The following is a 21,767-nucleotide window of genomic DNA, read 5'->3' on the forward strand; positions in this document are numbered from 1 at the left end:
CTCACCTCTCAATCAAGTGGTCTTGTTGATATTTCGAGTGTCTACCATGGAAAAAGGAATCCCTCATTTTTGCCACGCTGGCAGAACTAGTACTACTAGGACCTCAAATTACTAAATTCTGCCCATGAGACTCTAGTCACGTAGGGCCCGTCAGTCATTGAATGTACATGCAGGTTTAACGGTGATTGTGATTTGAAATTTGAAAGTGAGGCAATTCCAAGGAACTAAAATTGTCGGACGAGTCACAGGGGACGTAGACTGGGAAGAAGCTTAGGGATGGCGCCCCATTGGCCAGATCTCGTAATAGGGACCTTCGAGAATTGAATTTGATGCAATCTGATAAATAGATTTACAAGACTTGCAAGATATAGAAAATGGGTAGCTATGTAACGTGGTCCGGGCCAACTTGGAAGATATGGTTGTTTGGATCCCAAGCTTTTGTCAAACAACCACTTCCATTTTTGGACTGACACGTATTTTAGACTCTATTGGTTCTTATCAACGTCACACATACAGCTGTTCATACTTATTCTCCTCTCCGAGCACCACACCACTCTTTCGTCTTTTTTAAACTTTAAACCAATGGTACTTGCACAGAAACCATTTCCTCATGTTGATCCTGACTCAACGTGCTCATCTAGCCTACTGAGTTTGACCTGCGAAGGAAGAATGCTCAATTTGCTAACGCAGTTCGGTCGGGCAAGAAAGCAGTGAAGCCCTCACACCAGGAGATGTTGGCGAAAAGAAGTCCTATCAACCTCTGGGCTTTGGGCGTCATACTGTTTGTTGTTATAGGCGGTGGTGAGTACAACCTGTCTCAGCGTCGTGCTCATTCTGAATCTGACAATGCTGCAGTGTTATTTGAGCTCGCCAGAATGCTATTCCTGTAATGTGCGGACACTCTCACGAGGAATATATACATAACACACTACTTCATGCAGTCCGCAGCCAGGATTTTTCGAAGGGCACACGTTACAAATATTGTATTCATCATGATCAGCTTTGGATTCCATCATCATTTCTCCGTCTCCATTTACACCGAATACTCAACTGTCCTCTACTTCCACATCCACACCAGAGTTGCTAACACTCGCGCTGATGCTCATACTTTGGCTGCGCGCACTGTTAGCGCCACTGGCTGCTGTCACTTTGGAAGGACCAGCTTCAGGAGTGATTTCGACGCCCTCCATAGCGTCGCCTTCGAGCTCTTTCTCATCGATCTTGACTTCGTCGCCAGCCCAGATGCGCATGGTGGGTTGCCAGACCATTACCACGTTATCTTCTGAAGTGGTAGATACAGTCCAGTTCTCAGATTTTCCTGGTGCCCAGCAAAAGTCTGTGGGACGTGCGGTATGGCCTGGACCAACCGAGTATCATGATCTGAGCAGGGTTACGTGCAATCATGACATACCTCCGTGAATGAACATGAGCTCCGGAGGTCCATCTTCTTGGTCATCTGGTGACTGCTCCACGCCAATCTGAGAAAGATCCCAGATATTGACCCGTCGATCTCCTGAAGCAGATGCAAATACTGTAGCAGAGTGGGGAGACCATGCGAGATGGAGTACTTCGTCTGTGTGTGACTCGAAAGTGTGCAACTTTTTAGTAGGCGATCTGATATCGTGCAGCACAACGGTCTAGATGACACCAGAATAAACTCCACCCATACGAGTGATTGAATGTATACGTACCTTGTCTGCACTGCCGGTGATGATGAGATATTGGCATGCCGGGCTGAATGCGCATGATAAGATTTCTCTGTCGTGTGCTTGAATTTTCGTCGTAGCTTCGGTGGCAGCTCGGGTGTCCCAGCTGAGGAAGCAATGAGATTGGTTGGATGGAAATGCAAAAGAATCGCACTTACAGTAGAAGCATCTTGTCATCTCCCACACTGGCTAATACGTTTTCTTCGGTCGCATGCCAATCTACGTCCTTTTCAACGAACTAGTTAATAGCTTGCTTGCAAACATGAAGGATTGTACGAACCCCGACAACAGAGTTGTGCCCCTTGAAAACATTTGTCGGCTCGATGGTGCTAGTACCCTTTGTATAAGAGTTTATATCCCTGGAAAATATCAGCAGCCAGACCGTGCCCAAAGACGTTCCTCTCACCAGTGGCACACTGTCATATCCTCTGAAGCGCCAAGAATATGTCCACTCTTCACCGGGTTCCAGGCCAAACCAAACCTGCCCGCAATAAGCCTTAGATACATCTCAAGCAATCAAACCACCTACCCTTCCTTCGTCTGCCCGACCAATCTGATATCAGGTTTACAAACACCCCCTCTCGGAGGCTCGCTCGAATGTTTTGTCCGATCAAAAATGAGCACCTGTCCTGAGATAGCTTTTGTCGCGAGCAAATCCGGATTCTGCGGCATATATCGCGCACGGTTAACCTCGCCATCGTGATTGAATTTCTGGGTGATGTGGATGCGGGGCTGAGGAGGGATGGTGTGTCCGCCGAGTTCACCGCGTTGTTCGTCGTAGTTATCACGGTCAAGCTTTTCGTCCCGTTTGGGAATTTGGACGACTGCGATTTGGAGGTAGTCTTGGGCTTGGCCGGAGGTGTGGGTTCCGAGGAGAAGGCGGTGGGTTGTGTAGGGCTTGTTTGCTGGTCTTTTTACTAGATTAGATGAAGGTTGGAGGAGGGTGATGCCATGCTTACGTGTCTTTGTCGGGGAACCATTGGCATGTTAAACTTGGCCAGTCGAGTGCGTGTGTGATAACTAGGTCATACAGATACGGTGCGTTCTTTTTCCTGTAGAGGTGCTATAATTTAGAAACCTTGACATCAAGATAGAAGGGATTATCTACCATGTTTTATACTCCTGAAAAAGGATTGTCCTGTTAAATTGGAGGAAAATTTGGGGCAGATTGCAGACTGACCTCGTTTATGAGCTTGTTCTCCTCCTCAGCAGCGAGGTCATCTTCCATATCCTCGTCCTGAACGGTGGGTTTCATCTCAGATAATAGGTTGTATGGGATAGATAAGCGATATGGTGTGTACCGGGTCTGGTTCACTCGAGAACACGGCGGAGAACAAAGGAAGATAACAAGGCGCGTCGCGTGCCGCGCCTACCGATTATGTACATACACCTCCCAAACAGTATCTCATTTTGAGCGCTAGCCGGCGCTACCTTCACATATCATGCAAACATTCAAATCCATTCATAAAACTAATATAAACGCGTTTTAAGCAGCAGGAACAAAATCATTGGAGCAGTTCAGAATCTTCGGATGATATGGCTCATTTACGTCTGCCACAAGAGTGAAATTGAGGATGGCAGTGATCTATAGGTATAGTTGACGGGGGAAAGCAGGACTAAACGACCATTATAGACCTTTCTCCCATTTGGCAACGAGCTTCTCGAGGTCGAATCGTGGATCTTCTGGGTTTGTGATGACTGGAGTTCAAAATTAGTACACAGAGGAAACGCGCATAAGATGCGAAAAAAGAGTATGGAAGGAAAGTATTCCGGGCGCAACTCACTACCATCCGACTCTTTTGGACTCTCCTGCTTGTGTCTCCATGCATCCCTTGCCTGTGATATCAACTGTTCACGTTGGTGTATTGCGTGGTGTTCCTTCTCTTGGTCGTGGGCTTTTTGCAGTGACCGACGGTGGTAGATGCCATAGAAGACACCTGAAAGGAGAGCACTGTAGCGAGCAACCTAGTTCATAGCCGCTTTAGTTTAATAGGCTGTAAACGCGAAGAACGGCGTGCGTACGTTAAGTGTGGCAGACATCGTTCGACCTTTTTTGACTTTCAAAATGAAAGTTAATGCTAAGAAGCAAATGTTAGCAGGCCAAGCAGATTGAAAGCGAGGAGAACTAACTTGGAGTGTGCTTTGAGTGCTTATAGAAAAGCTGCTTTGCGAGTTTCAGCGGAGCAAGTCGGCGTTTCCCGCTGACGTAATTTTTCCGTAGAGCCTGACGGTCGTGCTTCAGGCCTTCGAGTCGATACCCTTCAGTTATGATTGATCATGTCCCGCTATTGCAAGGCAGTTGTTTCTGCCAGGCCATATCATATGCTGTCTCTGCTCGTCCAATTTTGAGCGCGTATTGTCACTGTACGAGCTGCCAGAGATTGACTTGTAAAGTGGAACCCCATCGGTTTTGATGAAAGAGTAATAATTCTCGAACTACAGCGTGTCCATTCGTTCATACCATGCATTTCGATGCTTCTGCATTCACATGGACACATCCAGAACCCCACGAATTTCGATTAGACTTCTATGACAATATCCTCAAGCCATACAAGCGACGGTATAGGTGCAAGACCTGTGGTGTCGGGGTTGCATCCCACAACTATAATACCAACCGCGTAAGCATATGGGGGGCGAGTCTGGATAGGGATGAAGATGGAAAGATAGTCGGCTGGGATATTGCTAAGCCCACTGCTCATCAGTTCTATGGAACACGGATGCTGGATGTTAATGATGAGTTGACTAAATGGCAAGGATATCAATCGAATTCAGATTGTCTGGATTAGATACCATTGAGCTCATTGTTCACAACGTGAATGTGGATGTGGATTCGTGGAAGTGGTCTCGTCACCCACGGCCAAAGCAAAGTCTCATAATATTGCACACTACTTGACTCTTTCTTCTACCATCGGTTACTCACCACGCCAGCGCTTACGATCACCAACTCAATTTTTGGTACATTTTTCGATAAAACATGGATGAAGATGTAGACATGGATGCTCCTCAAATTTCAACTCTCAGGGAAGAGGCCACTCCTCCTCCGCCCTCTCGAACTTCCAAATTCCGAGTAAAGTTACTGGTAACCGAGAAGAAGGGCAAGGGCAAGTCGTCCTCACCTAGTGTATCAACTATCAACAAGAAGGCTGTTCCACTACCACCCCCGTCCCCACCACCACTACCTGCCCCGCAGGCACGGACGCATAGTGATGATGACGTTGAGGAGGAGGACGAGGAGGACCAACTTATTGACGACGAAGATGAATTACAACAATCTACTTCTACCCCTGCCATCACTACCTCAACTGGTGGTACCAAGCGGAAGGCGCCAGCGAGGAAGCCAAAACCACGAAAGAGTGAAAAGCAGGACAAGGATCTCGACAAAAAGCCCCATGGTAAGCCCCTCTTCCTACTCAACCCAATTCTATTAACAGGAGCAGGCGAGCAAACCGATGCTCAGGATGTCAGTACACCCGCAGTTGCCGATAAACCGCCTCCGAAGAAAAGAGCAGCACCCCGTAGGCCTGCTGCTGCTCAACGCTCCAGAGCCAAGGCTCCGCCCAAGTACGTAAACCAGAATTCAAAATATATCAATAAGCCAATACTTTTCAGGGCAGCAAAGACCTTGGTGGTGGATGAAGGAGCATTGAGTGAATGTAAGTACTATCTTGCTTCCCCTGTAGTCCAGATTTACTTGTTCTGCATCAGCATACGCTGGAACCGCACCCTCATCGCCACTTCCCCTCGCTCGTGAGGGGGGCTCGGAACATGAGGACGCAGAAAATGCTCCTCCCCCTCCAGTCGAGGGTACAACAGAAGTTGCACCTCTCCCTATCTACCCTCTACCATCCAAACCATTCCCTGTGCAGCCGCCCCCAAAGATCGGAGCAGGCTTCGCACCCATGTTACCCCTTGACCGAAGCGGAAGCAAAATCCGTCGTTGGAGAACAGCAAACCGCGAAATACGGGGCATCGCAGGCGGACGATGGTTCGCTAGATCATGGGTTGGCGATAAAGAGTCTGAATATGCCAATGCAACAGCTGCAGCCGCAGCTTCGCATAAAAATGGCGATGTGGACAAAATTACGACGCCAAAGGGCGGCGGCTCGATATCTGCACCGTTACTTGGAAAAGGGTCTAGCAAATCTAAGGCGGCGCGTGCCATGTCGGGCATATCGGCTGCGCCTTCACGAGCAGGGTCTATTATTGCCGACCACCACCCTGTGAAAGCGCCTTCCAAGATGCGTAATATTGTTGCTGGGCCGGCGTCTGAAGAGGGTAATGATGCTCCCGTACAGAACACGCCAGAGCACATGGAATCATAGGTGGTTTGTTTCATGTAATTATGTTTTGATTATGTTTTGATCGTGTCTCGTACCTTTTGCATTAATGTCATACACGTACTATACTGTTGTCCATGCTTTTCCCTCTAGTAATATGATTGGTTCTGTGCAGTCTCCGATGCTATGTGACAGGCTACTTCGTGTGACAGAACCGTGACCACGACGTCGACCTTAATTTGGCACAACTGCTAATACGTAGCCTGCAACGTCCAGTCTCGCTGAGCGCGCTCTCTACTCGAGTTCGCGGCCTGTGGTGCTTCGCATTAGGCCATTTGCACGGTCGGAACACAAAACCATACACCAGCCGCGTCTCAACCGATCATGTCCAACAAAAGCCCTGCTATCGCGCAGACTAGCACTGGTGGAACCCCAGGCACGAGTGCGGCTACGGTGTTAGACCCTACGAAATCGAGTGCCAGGGAGAAATGTACGCATCCATGCAGGTTCCGATGGCCTGTCTTTGAATCACTGACTTGGGTTGCTACAGTGCATCAAACATACGCTTCTGATCCAAAATACAAGAAGTACACGCAACAAGTGGAGAAATGTCTCAATGCATTCGACAATGTACACGAGTGGGCAGACTGCATCGCGTTTTTGAAGCAGTTATTGAAGGTATTTTCTTCTTCACTGAGCTGGAAGCGTGGATTCAACGCGATTTCGCACCCACAGACATTTCAATCATACATGCAATTCAAGGAGATCCCGTACAAGCTCATTGTTGCTAAACGGTTGGCACAGTGCTTGAATCCTGCTTTACCAACTGGCGTGCATCAACGTGCTCTGGATGTTTATACGCACATACTTTCTGTGCTTGGAGTGAGTGTAACGGGGTCATTGCGTGGTAGCTTCTAATGTGTGCGCGATGCTAGACGGAAGGTCTCAAACGCGACCTGCCATTATGGTCGTCTGGCCTATTCCCATTCTTTGAGTATGCTGCTACATCAGTCAAGGTATGGCTTCATACGTGTTCTACTTCATCTAGTACTGATCGAGACAGCCAATACTGCTGACCATATATGACACACATTACTTGCCTTTACAAGCCAGTCTGCGACCTGTGATGAAGTCGTTCATCCTTGCACTGCTTCCGGGTCTTGAAGAGGAGACCGGCGAATTCTTCGAAAAGGTATGTTACCGTTACATTTCACAAACTTGAGTGTGGTTGATGCAGCTGGTATAGGTACTCACCCTTCTCGACCGACTGTCAGCAACAGTCTCCCCCGTCTTCTTCGTCCAGAACATATGGCTCATCATGATAACCATGTCCTCTGCACGTGGAACCGCTCTGAACTTTCTCTCTCGCAGACTACCTCGATTACACGCAGACGAAGGTAAGGCTAATTCCAAGTATGATCTTCGACTGCTCAATATTTTCTAGACATAACTCAGATAGTAGGTAGAGATATAGGGCTTATGATCCGTGCATTCGCAGCGGCGCTCGAGGACGACAATTTGTTGGTTCGAAGGGGCGCGCTTGACATTCTCTTGCAGTCGATGCGGGTCGATAGTGCTGCTATCAAACGAGCGCATTCGGAAGATACCGTCATACTTATGAGAGCTGCGACTGGCGTAGTCCTGCGTCGAGATCTGTCACTTAATCGACGACTTTATACCTGGTTGCTGGGTCCGGATGAGAAGAGCGAGAACCAGACCGTGTTCTTGCGACAGCATGCACTTCAGTTATTGAATACCACGCTCAAGGTAAGTGATAATTCAGGGTGTATCGAGACGAGACCTTAACAATTGTCATTAGGATGAAATGTTTGCGCCTTCGGGGGAATACTCCGAATCAAGACCGTTCAAGATCTTTATTTCGCTGTTGGACAAGTGGGAGATAGGATCGGCCTTAACCGATGTTCTTGTATTGGATGCTCTTAAAGCAATCCGATTTCTGATGCAGCGGGATGCGGAGGAGCATAATGAGGATGTACGTCCTATTTCTTAGTGTTTGAGGTGCGAGCATCTTATTTGTATTTTCCCAAGATTTCTATGACTGCCAGTACGCTATATGAAGCTGTCGAGCCCAGTATTCTTTGGAAGCAGTTACTGGCAGCAATAATGAAAGATTTGTCCGAAGACAGCAAAACTGGGGTGAGCTTCGCTGCAACTCAGCCTCGGGTAGCGCAAGCTCACACTTTCTTTAGGCAATTGACTTGACCTTATTCCTACTGCGTTCACTCCCTATGCAAGATGATGAAGTTCGCAGCATTCACCTGCCAGTTATTTTTGCCGCCATAACGGAGGAGCTGCAGGTGCGACTATTGTCACTGGGACATGACATAGCAGCTGACCCATGACACAGCGTGCGATCACCAACGACCCGTCCAAGGCTGCCGAAGCTTCTGTCCGGGAATGTCTGGCTCTGCAAGAGGAAATCTTCCAACACATACCTCTAGAGTCTCTCTGTCAGCGTCCCGGGCTGAATGCAGCACTTCAGACATCAGCTTCGTCTCTTGGCTCACTCTCATTTGCCTATGCATTTTACGGACTTAAGTTCACCGAATCAAATCCGAGCAGTGAAGTGCTTAATCCTTTGGTGGCTGTCTTAGAACATATGTTCTGTATAAGTGAAGCGCTGTCACGATCAATCTCGGCTCAGCAAGGGGGCTCGATAGAACTTCGAGCAGCATTGTCACAGGTGTTGCGAGTTTTGTCGGGCGTTGTCCGTACGGTGGACAGAAGTTGTGATGCGACACTCAGTCTGTCATGGGAACCTTCAGAATGGTTGTACTCTATGCTCGATTGTCTTGACCTCGAGGTATGTCATGCGACGCTCTCTGGTTGTTGGCAAGGAAATTTAGCTGTCTCTAGGCCGTCAGTTTCACCCTGGTGGACCAAGTGGTATCTTTGATATTGTCTTTGCATGGTGCGCAGAAGCTCAGCCCAAAGCTGTCGATGGATAAAAGACCTGTGGTTAGTCGTATGGTGAAGAAGGTTTGTAAGTCTGACCACATTTGAAGTTGATCTAATAGAGGTTGGATTCGTAGCTTTTCAGATACCTCCACGCAGACCTGGCTACATGTCATGTGCGAGCTGTCAGTCTCATATGGTCCATAGAATCAATGTCACGGCCCCATGAAGTTGAGTCGATAATAGCCCAGAGCATGTGTTCTCCTGAGTCAAGAAACGTCTATGAGGCGCACGAGGCCTTTGGAGTACTTTGGCGACTGTCAGGTAGGTAAACGAGTGTCATCCCATTATCATACTGACGGAACTTTCTCAGAGGATGACTCGCTTCCTGGAGTACGCCTGAAGGTGCCGTTGATGATAGTTTTGGAGACCTTGAAGCATGATGATCCAAGCCTGCGACGCGTTGGAGAAACATGGATGCGATGCAATTTGAGGTCATATATCAGGTAACGCTACTTTCTGATCTAGTGGCCTGGTGGAAGGCTTATATGATTCCAAAAGGGTCTTGGAACCTGTTCTCCGCGATCTTCTGGACCCTTCTATCCGTCGAATATCCAGAGTTAGCAGAGTGAGCGGCAAAGAAATCAGGGGCTTCGTTTACGAGAAGTCATTTGACCAGCGTTATGTCGCCCACCTTCTCGAGATTTTACTCTCGATCGTCCAATTCGGTGGTCAAGGTTTTTCCAAGTCTGCGCGCGGCACCTTCCTTAGGCGTTCATATGACCATGTGCTATTCCAGAGGCTTAGTTCAGGTAATGACTATCACCATTTTGCCGTTGTGGCTTTAACAATTTGCCACTAGCCGGGGTAGACGCCAATGCAAGCTATCTAGATGCGCTCATCGAGGTGTTGTCGAGGTGAGTCACATCCCCTAACTCGTCATTGTGCTTCATTCTCGTACAGGTTCCTTCAATCCGAACCCAAAGATCAAGATGCTTCGGTTATGCAGCCACTGAACACGGTTATACAATCCTCCGCCATAGACCTTCTCCAGACCATTGTCGCTCGCGGAGAGATTGAAATGCTCGCCATTGAAATTCTCGAACCAATGGTCATCGGCAAACTCTTCCTCTGTGTCCATTTACATCGATTGGACTTGCAAAACAAGTTACTGCGGTTCCTCCACTCCATTGTATCCGCCTCGACATCTTACGCCTACAACGGGAACCCGCCTCCCGAGGATCGAAGTACAGAAGGCTCGCAGGAATCCGGGAAAGGGGGTTACACGGTCAACTCCCTGCTGACACAAACCATCATAGATGGTATTGCGATCCCGCGGAATCGTCCCGTGATGCAGCACTGGTTAGATTTTGTGCTGATGGCGGTTCCCCAGTTCCAACCTGCCCTTCAGAGCGTTATTTCTCCTATCGCTGATTGTCTTTGCCGACAACTACGCTTGCTCCTCTCAGATATCCTAAAGGCGAACCAGCCAACGACTAATGGGAGCTATCCTCGGGTTGCGACTGATGCTGAGTTCACCATGCTTCTCAACACGCTCGAGCGGTTACTTGTGCTTGGCTTGACTCAAAAATCAGATGCTAGTTCACAAGAGGATGACGCTCCAGTTCAGGAAAAACCTGGAGCTGAGTCGGGAGGTATCTTGGGATATGTCTCGAATGTCTTCACTACAGATAATGCATCCGCTGCTGTCGAAGATCAGCTAACGGCAAGTAATTTGATATTTCGTGTCTAGTCTATCACAGCTGACAGTCGTACAGTCACACTCACCTGGGTACAAATCTCTCCATGATGGCATCCGTGTGTTACTCGCAATATGGGTCAACATGGTGTGGCATGACACTACCGGCCTGCGGCCAGAGGTGGATTCTCTGTCTATGATTTATAGTCGGACACATGCTCGTTGTCGAAGAGTTCTGGAGCACCTATTCCGCGCTTACCCTACGGAAGTGTTAGAGTCCGTTATTGAATGCTGGGATCATGATGCATCGCTCCGCTCCAAAGGCTCTGACCAGCCTGCGACAGGTATCTTCGGCTTGGTCGATATCTTGATTGCTAGTGCGCAAAGCGCGGTACATATGATCTGCGACAGTATATCAGTTCGTATTTCGAACACTTCGGAGCGCAGTAGGAAACCCGCAAACGCGAATCTGTGAGTTATCTATCAAATCAGTGGATGAGTGGATTGCCAAACGTATTACCTGACAGATCCGACATCGTCCTATTCAACTTCCTGGAGCAATATTTCCAACGGCTTGAAGGGCCTCTGGCTCTTCAAGTATGGAGTCGATTTATGCAGCTCGCGAAGGACCTGGCGTCAAGTCGGGATTTCAAGATCCAGGTTTTCTTGGCATTGAAGTGTGTATTTCTCAAAATTATCATTCGCTGCTCACTATTTATTAGGTGCTTATGCGTTTTGGGCGAAAAAGTTACTCAGACCACTGCCATAGACGACAAGCGCATCAGGAAAGATCTCCAGGTCCGGTACTTTCAAACCATTGTACAAATTGAAGTGCTCACTTCCATTCGTAGGAAACATTCGGAAAACTCCTTGATGCATGCGTTACTTTTGTGGGTAAATCGACGGATCAACCAAATTGGATGAGACGTACCACGAGGGAGTCGACGGTCACGAATGGTCGATCTTCCCCTGCTCTTCGTGGTGGTGGTTAGTTATACATTCTGTGACTACTTTTTCTGCCATCTGATGAATCGTCAGTCTCGGATTTGAAGCAGGACGAGAAAGATCCCAGCACTCCTACGCTTTCGGATAATGCCAAGCCGACTTGGGGAACGGAGTTACCCTCCCAGGTAAATTACTTGTTGACTGCGAGATCTTGTTGGTTGAGACTGTCTATCAGATCACCGCATTTATAGCATCAACAGTTGTTCCAGAGCTGCGCCGGTTTTTGATGGATAACGACAAGGTAGCGAGTGCTTGTAGCAACATCGTGTATTACATAGTGAGCCCAGGCATCAAAACGAAGCCCAGGTAAGCTTTACTCCTGACGATAGATCTCAAGCCCTCTCAAGCCAATGACAGGCCTCTGGACGCTGATGTGGTTGTGGTTGATATATTTCGGGAGATGATCAAAATTCCACCTGCGATGAAGGTTTGGCGAGTGGCAGTAACCGATGTCCTTTACGATCATCGCATCTTCAGCTCAAATTCCAGCGTTGCTATGAAGTGGAAACCCATCATCAAAGCAGTATTTGATGGTGATAAAACTTCTTTCCCTGACCTTCTTGGTAAATTCGCACCATACAATTCATCTAGCACTACTGATTATGCGTTTTAGGCCGTGTTGCTACGTCGCCCTCGGCCAATATCTTCACGAACCGAGAGCATGAGATGCTTCTGCGATCGTTGAACTTGAGACGGCTTGCATTCGTCCTCTTCACAGGAGAGAAAAATCATTTCTTAACCCAGCTTCCGGCTATACAGGAGAAATTGGTGGATATCCTGCGCAATGTTCCATCTCCCGTAGTTCAATGTGAAGTCTACCTTTGCATACGAGTGTTGTTGTGCCGCCTGGCTGCACATAGTATGACGAGCTTTTGGCCCGTGATTCTCACTGAGCTGGTAAGCTGAACATATTACATATCTTATTCGAAACCTAACACAAATTCCAGTACCGAATATTTGGGCAAATAATTGATTCGATACCTTCAGATGGCTCGGAGGATCTACAACTCATACTTTCGGCCAGCAAATGCCTTGATTTGCTGCTTACCCTTCAGACAGAAGAGTTCCAGATGTACTGTCTCCTTGTTCTCCGTGTTAGCATGGCTATTGATGAATTACAGACATCAGTGGATATTCATCACCGATACCGTGGATGCCGTATTTCGCCCTGACGATTGGACCCCAGAATCGATGTTTGACCAGCTCGCTGAAGTAGTTGGCAGTTTACCTATTCCAGAGCCTCGAGTATGTTATCTTCTTCTGACTATCTGAATATTCATCATCTGAATCGCACTAGGAACCACAAGGCATTGGACTATCAATGCCAACATCAACTTCCATTGCTTTCCCTGCTGCCCATTCCGATCGTGCTTTACGGAGGCCCATACTAAAATCAATCCGTCAGATTGACTCGATTAGGGACCTTTTTCCATTCTTCTCCCATGTGAGCATCTCATCTTACGAGAGCGTGTATGCAAGTAGTGGGAACATCGATTGGGAGGCGGTTGAGCAGGGAGTTTTGGACGATATGTTCGACGGCCGTTGAGGGGATGGACTTTTTTTATCTGTCTCTCTAGGATGTACATGGGATCTGTTCGCTGTTCTATACGCAAAGCACATGGGTATATAGATGCGAATGAATTCCTAGGGGGAAAGCAGCGGATAGTAATCAGCAGATATCTCGTCAGAAATCTCCCCAATTCCGTCGGAATTTATACTGTATACGTTCCTATGAGTTAGCGGCTCTCCATGCAGCTGGCGAGGAGGTTCAGACCGCACGTACCTTGTATGGGAGGTTCTTCCTGCAACACAAGATAACTGGTTAGAACAAATGCAACGGGAATAAACGTGAAACTAACCTCGTTTTCTCTGCCGGTGTGTTAGGCTGCTTGTAGCCTTGTTCTCCGGTACCCCATTCTGACTGGCTGTCACTCTCCTTGCCAATATCTTTGTACTTGACCACCGGATCCTGTTTCTCTGGTGGGACTCCACGGGTAATTTTGGGCTTTGGCGCGCTTTCAGCGGGAGGTGCAGGACGTGCAGGGGGCTCTTCATGTGCGCGAATGGCTTCCTCAACTGTGATCCCTTGAAATATTGCCTCTCGCTCTGCTTCTTCACGTTCAATAGCTGCATGTTGTGAAAAGTGTTCAAGGTCTTCGGGGTGAGTGTATGATGCGTCGGTTTGTGTCTCAGGCGTCGAGTGATACTGTTCTGGAACATCCTTTGAGCTACAAATCGTGAAAGCATGCGTTGTACGTCAAACAAACCTTCATGATGTAAGAAAAACTCTTATTGAAATCTCAGTAATAATCATAACGTGTGGTTAGTTAAAACTCACCGCTTTCTACGTCGTAATGGTGTCCCTCTGCGCCTATGTCGTCAAAACTCGGCAGGCCACTCAGCCCAACAGCGGTAAACTCCTCTGGTGTGACCTTGCTGTCTCCGTCTTTATCCAAGAGCTTGAGTACAGTATCTGCGACCTGATCAGCCTTCTTCTGATGTTCAATCTCGTCCTATCATGATGTTAACACACAACAAGCGCAAGATGTTCAGTTACCAAACCTTCGACTTTTTCTGTGAGTACACATGGTGAACGCCGTATATAGCCTCAATTTCTTCCCGGTCCCATACACCATCTCTGAAGCAAAGGGTGCGGGTCAATAATCCTCTGCCCGGGTTGTGTTTCATTACCTGTTCAAATCATGAAGCTGGAAGAAACTCTCCATGTCGAAGGAGTCGCTGTATCAGCATATAAGAACAAAACGTTGTAATATATTTCAGTTGCGCACATATGGTGTTCTGTAGCCATCTACGAACAATGAAGAATCAGCACCGGCTAGGATTAATGTGTGGGTCTCTCATACATGTCGAATGGCGTAGCCAGCATTAGCAAGTTTTGCGCTCTCTTCTGAGTCTTCATGGCCGCCGTGTGCTGATACGAGTAACACAGAAAGAATATGAACGGAGAGTGCAATCAAGACTTTCATGGTAGGGCAGAACTCGTCTTACAAGTGACACAACTCCGAGTCGAAGCTCTCATTGAATGTCGTAGCAGGCAGGACCCCCGACACCTCATATATGCCATTTGGACCCCATAAATTATGCTACGAAGTGGGCTACTACTTAATAATTGCCGCGTTACGACGACAGCAGTGTTGTGCAGTAATCACTGTACAATGTCGAGCCTCTATAGATGGATATCAAAATATTACAAAATGCTCTTCTCCGAAAATGTCATCCCGTCTTCGTCTTTAGATCCCTCCACAATGCGGTAAGAAAAACAGCTCCGATACCGACCATAGCAATCTCCAATCCCACAAAGTTCGACATCCCCACGGAAACACCCGAACCACCCCAGATTGCGCCGGTAACACGACCAGTATAATTGCTGCATTGAATTACTATTGAAGTGGGCCCGTTCCACTCGGGTGGGAGCTGCTTGCTGAGTAGACTGAGGGTCACAGTGGTCGCAATGTTAAAACCAAGAGCCACGGTCCACCAACATGCAAATAGTGAGCCATAATTGACTTTGCCGGTGCGAAGGATGGAAAGAAAAATTATAAGCCCTGCAAGGCCGATAATCGTACCGAATGCGAGGATTTTGCGATCTTGTATGTGACGTGCAGCTAGGAGATTGAGGAGAAGGAAAGGGAAACATGTTATTGCGCCGAAAGCGATGAAATTTCCTGCAGCAAATGGTGACCAGCGAAAGTTTTCGGCAGCGGCACTAAACACAGGCAGGTTGGCTTCCCAAGAGCCTAGGATAAAAAAACAGAGCATCGAGAACCAGCACATGCATGCAATGACACCCCACTGGAACCATGTAATCAACGAGAGTTGTGCTCTGAATGATTCGGCAATGGGTGAGGCAGGATGTGTGGTAGACGCTGATGGATAATCGGGAGAAGCCTCTGCGTCTTCATCTTTCACTTGTAAAGAAACGATGGGACTTGCTGACTGCAATTCCATGATGGTTGGTGGTTGAGGGATGTCCTCGAAATATATTGCCATCAAAACCCAGAAGCCAGCGTAGATCCCGGTCATGATCCATCCCGGACTTGTATAACCGTTGAAAATTGAGTTTGAGAACCCGACTTTGTACAGCACGCCACCAAGAAATGGACCGAAGCTCATGCCCATGGCTTGACAGATGACCATCCAGCTAGCAAGCGTAGTTCTCCGTCTGATGCCAACAATTCGAGGGTCTGTGCAGTACCGTTTGCAGTACATGAACATGGAGAATGCAACCCCGGTAAGGCAACGGCCGATCAAAATCAAATATAGAAAGTTGGCCCGGAAGGCCAGAGCGTAGGCGACGTGGCCTAGAATGGAGAAGCAGCAACTGACATGAAGGGGCATTTTGTACATCCCTTAGAAGAGGATGAAAGAACAAATATTGAAATTCCGTCCAAAGACAGGAAGACATGACCTAAACATACCTTTATCATACTTTGTCAAGGGAATTAAAGAAAGTCCGGCAAAAGCTGTCGGAATCCCGATGACAATTCCAGAGAAAGTAGCATTTCCTCCCAAGTATTCTGTATATTTGCTTGACGATGAAATGACGATGAAAAACGAGATCTATGGGGGCCGAAGCAGTGAGTGACAGCTGCATAATGGTAATGGTTGACATCGCTGTCTTACTTGAAGAAGGAAATTCATTACAAGCATAATGACCAGAGACGTCATGTTCGGAAGCTTAAATTCCTCTTCATTATAATCGTCGCTCGTCTCACGGCGAGACGAGAACGGGTTGATTTGGTTCAGTAGTAGTTTGAGGTTCGTCATCTGCACGAAAACGCCAGTCGGGATGGAGGGAAAGGAAAAACACCCTGTGCCACGTCCCAGCACTTAATATTAATATGATTGCAAATTGGAGACATCATTACAATTGAGACATAGTATTCCCTAGACCGATAGAAGATGATCCAGAGGCTTCACTCACATACTCAGGTGAGGGAGGTTCGAATCCCAGGCATAAATAGGGGAGCTCACAGTAGGTCGCTTTTGTGTTCATGATACAGTAGACATGTTGGAATCCGAGGCAGAGGGGAGACGTGACGTGTCACATCGGACCGAGTACACCTGGGTGGCCCAATAAGTACTATAACATGTCAGAAGGAGAGGGAAGAGTAGAGTGTGCAGCTGAAGGTTGGCAACGTTGGCCCTCGGGGAGTGCATACTTATCTATGGCGTACGGGTCAGGATCTTCTTATTGGACATCATGCATCACATTACATCTCTTTACAGCTCTTCATGCTACGTCTGCATGCTGAGTGTAGTTATTGGCTTGCCAAGGCGGGCCAATCCTAACGCATTGAAATAGACATGATTAAGTTCAAGTTGAAGGTGGTCGATTTGTGACACGTCACATGCAATGGTCAACGTTAACCATTTCACCGCTTACTATGCATATGTTCAAGCTGTTTCAGCTGGGTTCCAGCAGAATTTCGTTCAATTATCCTTGAGACGAGATATAATTGAATTATGCTTGTCAAATCACTTCGGTGCCACCACGCTTTTCGATGCTGCGGTTTGTCTTGAGTAATTTCTCGGACTTACCTTCCTTAAGTCATCTTGAAGTACTCCAACGCTACCGTACGGACCAACATTGTGGCAGTAATAGCATGGATTTCGGAATTTGAAGTACGTTGACCAACTGTTACGTTGAGGATTTGAAAAACCAGTTATAACTTTACGCTGAGTTCTCTCTGACCATTCCTTGCGCCCTTTTCATCAGCCATGTTACAATTGTCTGACTTGTCTTGGTGTGATAAGAGTAATTGCTCAGGCTTACCTTCCTCAATTGACGAACGGCCTTCATCTCCCACCTTCCCCTTCCACTTGGAGGCTTCGGGGACACTTTCTGCCGCATCGCAAGTAAAGTTTCGCATTCAATACATAGTCTTCAACGCTCATGGTCTGGCGCTGATTAGGTCGATATTTGCGGGTTGGGTTAACGAGCAAGGTCCTCTGATTACTCTTCGGTCGGGACTCAGACAATTCGTGGTTATTGGCCGTTACTCAGCCACGTACTTATCTTCGGACACAACGAAAACACCTCACCGTATCAGAGCCAGCTCCAAAGAAGGCGGCACTGAGAAAAGTTATCTCGACCTCCATTAAACCATAGTGGTCGCTGTTCTCTAACATAAATCTCGTAAACGAAGGACCAATGTCCACATCGCTTCGCTGGAGAATAGCTTAAACACTTTATGCAAAGATTGGTGAGGCGGGACATACCATTTACTCTTTTACTCGATTCAGTTGACCAGTGTGGAGCCGCTTGCTCCTCTCAAACCCCCATTTCAATTCTCGGCCATACCAATGAATGTGTTTGAGCCATGGGATCGAGTCCACCAGGTAGTGGGCATCAGGGAGCAGGAGTTTACTGACCACCTTCATGAGTTGGTACATTTCCTTGACTAGGGGATCGGTCGCAGAAGTGGGCGTAGTAGTACCATATGCGACTTTCATCATTGTCATCGAAGAAAAACTTTTGATAATACCTGTAAGCAATGTGCGGTCATGCCAGAAAACGCATACGTTATCACGTGGTTCTGGAAGTTGTGTGGATCATCAAGAATCTCGAGGACCAGGTTCTTCGCGTGTGACATCAGCAGGGGCTGATAAGCCTCGGCTGCTTTAGGCTGGAGGTGCGGATGAAGTGCTCTGCGACACGTTGAAAAGAAGTGTTGCAGTCTGCGAACTTACGCTTCTGTGCGAGGACGGTCAGCTAGCGCTGCGCCCTGATTCTCCATGATATCCATGGCGGCCTGCAATAGAATAAATCCAATGAGCTTGAACATGACAACTTGGCGTTGAGGGACTGACAAGGTTCAGACTACTTTGGCCTTGTGCAATGTGCTCCTGGCAGCCGCATGTTTCCCCGAGGAGCAAGGTAAAGTTCAAGCCGAGCTCAATGCGGTCATCGGAAGGCACCAATGTAGTTTGATTCCCTATTGCAGTTCTGTAGAATTCAATGATCTTTGCACTAAAGCGCCGACTTTGGCCGACCAACAATCCCTTACTCGTCGACGTGCCTTCATCTCTTAGGCTTCGAGATGGAGACCTGTTACCCCCAATGGTGGGTATCATCTTTGTGGCTTATACCCGCTGTTTCCGACGACTATTTCCTCACCGAACAACTTACTTGTGCGACTGATTATCTGGCATCAGGAAAACTACTACATTCCAGCCGGCACTACAGTATTCGGCAACACTTGGTAAGCATCGAACTTCTGAATTCAAGCATGAAGACCTGACTGTTACTCCTTTAGGGCCATCTGTTGGAATCCAGAAGTCTTTCCCGAGCCTGACGCATTCAAGCCTCAATGTTGGATTGACGACCAAGGTCGCCTGAGAGATGACTTTAATAATTTTCTTTTTGGGTTTGGTCGGCGGTAAGCACGGCCTTTGGGCTATTAGTTCTTTGAATGGCAATAATATCAGCGGGCGGCTGATGCATAATGCAGCGAACACTCAATAGCACACATCAGCCGCCTAAATCTAATGTTAAGGTAGCAGTTGGATCGTAATCACTGTGCTCGTGCTTAATAGTATCTCCGTAAGGTTGTTATCAGCATAGATATTGGCAAAATAGCAACTAACACATGGCATAGGTGTCGAGACGTTGAATACTAATCAAATGAAAGTCAATTGCACTCGACCTAGCAATAAAAAGCACGTTAACACTCAAGTACGCAACACGCAAATAAGACGCAAAATGAATTGAGGGTTCAAATAACATGAAGCTTGAGATAAATAACTACTCGAAATTAAGAATCTGGATGTTCTGGTCCACAACTTCATTCTCGACAAAATGCTGTCTACCCGCTTGCGCCGGGCTCCTAAGTCTGCCCACGAAATCGAAAGATAGCAACATCACCTTGTTTCCTTCCACTATTAAATTGAGTCCAAGGAACTTCTCTTCAGTGATGGTCTCGATATACGGAAGACCATATCCAAGTGGCTCGAGGAACAGATCCGCACTTGAACTCAATGAGTTGCCCTCGATAAGTCGTTGATTCCATCTAATGCCATTCCCAGCCTTGAACTCCGCTACTCGATGAGGGTTGAAATCGCGGATACACAGTGGTCGCGGCACAGGATGCTTTGTCTGGGAGCCGAACAAAGATACAGCCCGTAAACCAAAGATGACATGTTTGCAAGAATTGTACGAGTCTCCCCTGAAGGATCGAGTATATTTTAGCCCCCATTTAGACCAAGGCAAACTAGGGGAACTGTCGCTTGCTTCTCCATATTGGCGCGTATAGGTGGACTGGAGTTTCAACAGGGTGTTGCGCTCGACATATAGTGTGACACATGGTTCGTTAGTGAGGTCCTCCCCAAAAATCTTCATGTTGATGGTGATGATATGATTATGCATGCGGGAATGGGACGAGACGGAGTCCTTGATACGGACTACTTCATATTCAAAGGGTGTCCGCAAGGCAGGGAGCGAAAATTTGGCAGTAAGATGGAGAGCATCGGGGAAATCAACGAGGGAATATAACAGTAGTTCCTTGCTGTTGACGACGAGAATTATTTCATTTGTTAGGAAACTGAAATCCATCATTTCATGAGCCGGCTTGAGGCACTACAAGTCCAGGTTAAGTCACGAGTCACAACACTGAGTCAGGAGATTCACTGACCAGAGAAGTGTCTTGTGACTTCCAGTTCCAAATTTGCAAAATTCCGTCTTCTTTGAAAACATCGCTGAACAAAATACCACAATAATGCCCGAAAATGGAGGATGACACATCGGGTGGGTCGAGTAATTCGAAGTCGTCTTTGTGGAGGGTTTTTACCACAGCGGATCCAGCTTCAGGATGGACTTTATCAGGCTCTGAAAGCGATCTGAACATAAGATCATAGGCGTGACTTTCCCTTTATTTACGTTAATATAATCTGACTGAGTCACTAAGATGCAACTTGAAGGAACTACTGACCCTGGAGATGCTCTGACAAGGAAAATCAAAAGGTTTTGTGTGGGCGAAAAACCACAGAGTTGGAATTCGCCATCGAGTTGACAGCCCCATTCACGCAAGCTCGTGCTATTGGAATGATCAGAGTCTGTCACTTGCGGCTGGAAAAACCTTAGTCGATTTTCATTCTGCACTTTGAATGCCAGAATACCGCAAGACCACATGAATGCGTCACGGCGGATATACGGTATAGAGATGGGATTACTTTTGAAGTATTCGGCTTTCTGCCATGCAAATTCGCTTTGTCGAAGTGATTTGCGAAGCGATGAGACGGTGCGATCTGGGCCAGGTGAAGGGAATGAAATCGAGTTGAAATACTTGAGGTCAATCAAATATAATAACTCCGAGGAAGAGTCGACCATGTGTCGAATATCGTGGCATACCTGGAGAGAGAGACCGAGTTAATAATTCGGAAATAGAAAATTTTGTCCTTACTTGACGTGCTCGCGCTAGCTCGTAGCCATCCAGATGGCTGAGTATGTATATGCGGATTTCGACGGGTAGATCTAACAGTTCTAGGGTGGCATGACGAACTTGGTTCATGGCTGATGGGCACTGCTAGTGACTCGGAAGTGAGATTCATTTGCAAGATTTAGAAGATATCAGCACGAACCTTACTAGCCTGCAACTTTCAGAGGAAAAAATGATGATAATGTGCAGTTAAGAATGTAGGTGAGCAATGATGCGACGACAACTACGATGGATTTATTGTGGCAGCCACAAAATTCGAGCGAGGCTCCGTTTTATACACTGCGACATGGCCATTGATGATGGCCAATGTGTCGGGTAACCGTCATTGTCGATCGGTTTCGTACAATCGGAAGTGGCCAAAACTACAGGTGCTCATAACACGTGAGCAAGGTAGTACATGCGCGTGAGGGCAATAGGAACTGACTGGTTCCCAGTGACATTCATAATTGAGCTCCAGAAGCCTTATCACTATAATGTGATACAGAATATACAACCGTTCAAAGTCAGCGATCAACGTCGGTTGGAGTCAAGCGCGTATAGTGCAACGCAACTGCAATTCCTTGACCTTAACTATGACCATGCATTGTGCATCTACGTCTTCCAATCCCTAGAGTCCTTTGCAATTTCAAAAGGGTCCAACAGCCAAAAAAAAAGATCGACCAGTCCAATTGTTGTTGATGCACAAACCAGGCATACCTTGTTATGA

The 21,767-nt window shown here is 47.3% G+C and overlaps 11 protein-coding genes across 11 annotated transcripts; 5 read left to right on the plus strand and 6 right to left on the minus strand.

The window, feature by feature from the left end:
* Positions 1-470: 470 nt before the first annotated feature.
* Positions 471-1,019, plus strand: F5147DRAFT_259302 (uncharacterized protein). The gene is made up of 4 exons (XM_041428893.1): positions 471-585; positions 642-801; positions 856-891; positions 942-1,019. Exons 1-3 carry the CDS (start codon positions 583-585, stop codon positions 888-890), a joined length of 198 nt encoding a protein of 65 aa, XP_041298682.1. The 5' UTR covers positions 471-582; the 3' UTR covers position 891; positions 942-1,019.
* A 27-nt stretch (positions 1,020-1,046) lies between these two features.
* Positions 1,047-2,961, minus strand: F5147DRAFT_565935 (WD40-repeat-containing domain protein; the record flags this gene model as incomplete). The annotated part of the gene is made up of 10 exons (XM_041430776.1): positions 1,047-1,357; positions 1,412-1,637; positions 1,692-1,812; positions 1,865-1,932; positions 1,987-2,065; positions 2,113-2,187; positions 2,236-2,616; positions 2,666-2,758; positions 2,815-2,828; positions 2,887-2,961. 10 exons carry the CDS (start codon positions 2,959-2,961, stop codon positions 1,047-1,049), a joined length of 1,443 nt encoding a protein of 480 aa, XP_041298683.1.
* Positions 2,962-3,146: 185 nt separating this feature from the next.
* On the minus strand, positions 3,147-3,908 carry F5147DRAFT_670220 (ATP synthase E chain-domain-containing protein). The gene is made up of 4 exons (XM_041435518.1): positions 3,837-3,908; positions 3,729-3,784; positions 3,491-3,671; positions 3,147-3,404 (listed from the first exon to the last, which is right to left on the minus strand). Exons 2-4 carry the CDS (start codon positions 3,744-3,746, stop codon positions 3,334-3,336), a joined length of 270 nt encoding a protein of 89 aa, XP_041298684.1. The 5' UTR covers positions 3,747-3,784; positions 3,837-3,908; the 3' UTR covers positions 3,147-3,333.
* Positions 3,909-3,928: 20 nt separating this feature from the next.
* Positions 3,929-4,601, plus strand: F5147DRAFT_670224 (Mss4-like protein). Its single transcript, XM_041435519.1, has 2 exons — positions 3,929-4,094; positions 4,149-4,601. The coding sequence occupies exons 1-2, from the start codon at positions 3,974-3,976 to the stop codon at positions 4,490-4,492; spliced, it is 465 nt and encodes a 154-aa protein (XP_041298685.1). The 5' UTR covers positions 3,929-3,973; the 3' UTR covers positions 4,493-4,601.
* On the plus strand, positions 4,602-6,162 carry F5147DRAFT_670226 (uncharacterized protein). Its single transcript, XM_041435520.1, has 4 exons — positions 4,602-5,098; positions 5,144-5,267; positions 5,316-5,359; positions 5,412-6,162. The coding sequence occupies exons 1-4, from the start codon at positions 4,681-4,683 to the stop codon at positions 6,026-6,028; spliced, it is 1,203 nt and encodes a 400-aa protein (XP_041298686.1). The 5' UTR covers positions 4,602-4,680; the 3' UTR covers positions 6,029-6,162.
* Positions 6,163-6,226: 64 nt separating this feature from the next.
* On the plus strand, positions 6,227-13,303 carry F5147DRAFT_259385 (Dopey, N-terminal-domain-containing protein). The gene is made up of 28 exons (XM_041428894.1): positions 6,227-6,473; positions 6,534-6,661; positions 6,719-6,865; positions 6,919-6,999; positions 7,047-7,175; positions 7,230-7,380; positions 7,428-7,750; positions 7,803-7,976; positions 8,033-8,140; positions 8,194-8,301; positions 8,352-8,807; positions 8,861-8,983; positions 9,037-9,223; positions 9,273-9,405; positions 9,461-9,711; positions 9,762-9,816; positions 9,863-10,625; positions 10,678-11,069; positions 11,126-11,275; positions 11,321-11,396; positions 11,450-11,585; positions 11,637-11,728; positions 11,779-11,909; positions 11,961-12,166; positions 12,217-12,500; positions 12,551-12,675; positions 12,725-12,848; positions 12,901-13,303. Exons 1-28 carry the CDS (start codon positions 6,368-6,370, stop codon positions 13,147-13,149), a joined length of 5,388 nt encoding a protein of 1,795 aa, XP_041298687.1. The 5' UTR covers positions 6,227-6,367; the 3' UTR covers positions 13,150-13,303.
* Positions 13,288-14,590, minus strand: F5147DRAFT_627564 (uncharacterized protein; the record flags this gene model as incomplete). The annotated part of the gene is made up of 9 exons (XM_041432714.1): positions 13,288-13,332; positions 13,387-13,405; positions 13,463-13,814; positions 13,871-13,891; positions 13,942-14,116; positions 14,166-14,241; positions 14,295-14,342; positions 14,393-14,412; positions 14,468-14,590. 9 exons carry the CDS (start codon positions 14,588-14,590, stop codon positions 13,288-13,290), a joined length of 879 nt encoding a protein of 292 aa, XP_041298688.1.
* A 247-nt stretch (positions 14,591-14,837) lies between these two features.
* Positions 14,838-16,391, minus strand: F5147DRAFT_833281 (major facilitator superfamily domain-containing protein; the record flags this gene model as incomplete). Its single annotated transcript, XM_041443850.1, has 3 exons — positions 14,838-15,973; positions 16,043-16,184; positions 16,248-16,391. 3 exons carry the CDS (start codon positions 16,389-16,391, stop codon positions 14,838-14,840), a joined length of 1,422 nt encoding a protein of 473 aa, XP_041298689.1.
* A 1,248-nt stretch (positions 16,392-17,639) lies between these two features.
* F5147DRAFT_566234 (uncharacterized protein) lies at positions 17,640-18,292 on the minus strand (the record flags this gene model as incomplete). The annotated part of the gene is made up of 3 exons (XM_041430791.1): positions 17,640-17,790; positions 17,854-18,099; positions 18,150-18,292. Coding segments are annotated over 3 exons (540 nt in total), but the record flags the coding sequence as incomplete, so codon positions are not given.
* A 217-nt stretch (positions 18,293-18,509) lies between these two features.
* Positions 18,510-19,288, plus strand: F5147DRAFT_670248 (uncharacterized protein). The gene is made up of 5 exons (XM_041435521.1): positions 18,510-18,690; positions 18,783-18,829; positions 18,884-19,006; positions 19,079-19,175; positions 19,226-19,288. Exons 1-4 carry the CDS (start codon positions 18,586-18,588, stop codon positions 19,125-19,127), a joined length of 324 nt encoding a protein of 107 aa, XP_041298691.1. The 5' UTR covers positions 18,510-18,585; the 3' UTR covers positions 19,128-19,175; positions 19,226-19,288.
* A 51-nt stretch (positions 19,289-19,339) lies between these two features.
* F5147DRAFT_807295 (uncharacterized protein) lies at positions 19,340-21,133 on the minus strand (the record flags this gene model as incomplete). The annotated part of the gene is made up of 4 exons (XM_041443379.1): positions 19,340-20,202; positions 20,258-20,492; positions 20,555-20,973; positions 21,026-21,133. The coding sequence occupies 4 exons, from the start codon at positions 21,131-21,133 to the stop codon at positions 19,372-19,374; spliced, it is 1,593 nt and encodes a 530-aa protein (XP_041298692.1). The 3' UTR covers positions 19,340-19,371.
* Between the last annotated feature and the right edge of the window lie 634 nt (positions 21,134-21,767).

This window comes from Suillus discolor (assembly GCF_016758755.1).
Source record: "Suillus discolor strain FC423 chromosome Unknown F5147scaffold_4, whole genome shotgun sequence".
Classification (NCBI taxonomy): Eukaryota; Fungi; Basidiomycota; class Agaricomycetes; order Boletales; family Suillaceae; genus Suillus; species Suillus discolor.

Coding starts and splice junctions, on each gene's coding strand:
- F5147DRAFT_259302 (XM_041428893.1), top strand. Junction 802..855: donor GTTTGTTGTTATAGGCGGTG/GTGAGTACAACC, acceptor ACAATGCTGCAG/TGTTATTTGAGCTCGCCAGA.
- F5147DRAFT_670220 (XM_041435518.1), bottom strand. Junction 3,405..3,490: donor TCCAAAAGAGTCGGATGGTA/GTGAGTTGCGCC, acceptor TTTGAACTCCAG/TCATCACAAACCCAGAAGAT.
- F5147DRAFT_670224 (XM_041435519.1), top strand. CDS start 3,974: ATGATTGATCATGTCCCGCTATTGCAAGGCAGTTGTTTCTGCCAGGCC. Junction 4,095..4,148: donor GAGCTGCCAGAGATTGACTT/GTAAAGTGGAAC, acceptor CTCGAACTACAG/CGTGTCCATTCGTTCATACC.
- F5147DRAFT_670226 (XM_041435520.1), top strand. CDS start 4,681: ATGGATGAAGATGTAGACATGGATGCTCCTCAAATTTCAACTCTCAGG. Junction 5,268..5,315: donor AGAGCCAAGGCTCCGCCCAA/GTACGTAAACCA, acceptor AATACTTTTCAG/GGCAGCAAAGACCTTGGTGG. Junction 5,360..5,411: donor TGAAGGAGCATTGAGTGAAT/GTAAGTACTATC, acceptor GTTCTGCATCAG/CATACGCTGGAACCGCACCC.
- F5147DRAFT_259385 (XM_041428894.1), top strand. CDS start 6,368: ATGTCCAACAAAAGCCCTGCTATCGCGCAGACTAGCACTGGTGGAACC. Junction 6,662..6,718: donor TTTTGAAGCAGTTATTGAAG/GTATTTTCTTCT, acceptor TCGCACCCACAG/ACATTTCAATCATACATGCA. Junction 8,984..9,036: donor TTAGTCGTATGGTGAAGAAG/GTTTGTAAGTCT, acceptor TTGGATTCGTAG/CTTTTCAGATACCTCCACGC.
- F5147DRAFT_670248 (XM_041435521.1), top strand. CDS start 18,586: ATGATCTTTGCACTAAAGCGCCGACTTTGGCCGACCAACAATCCCTTA. Junction 18,830..18,883: donor ACAGTATTCGGCAACACTTG/GTAAGCATCGAA, acceptor TTACTCCTTTAG/GGCCATCTGTTGGAATCCAG. Junction 19,007..19,078: donor CTTTTTGGGTTTGGTCGGCG/GTAAGCACGGCC, acceptor TGCATAATGCAG/CGAACACTCAATAGCACACA.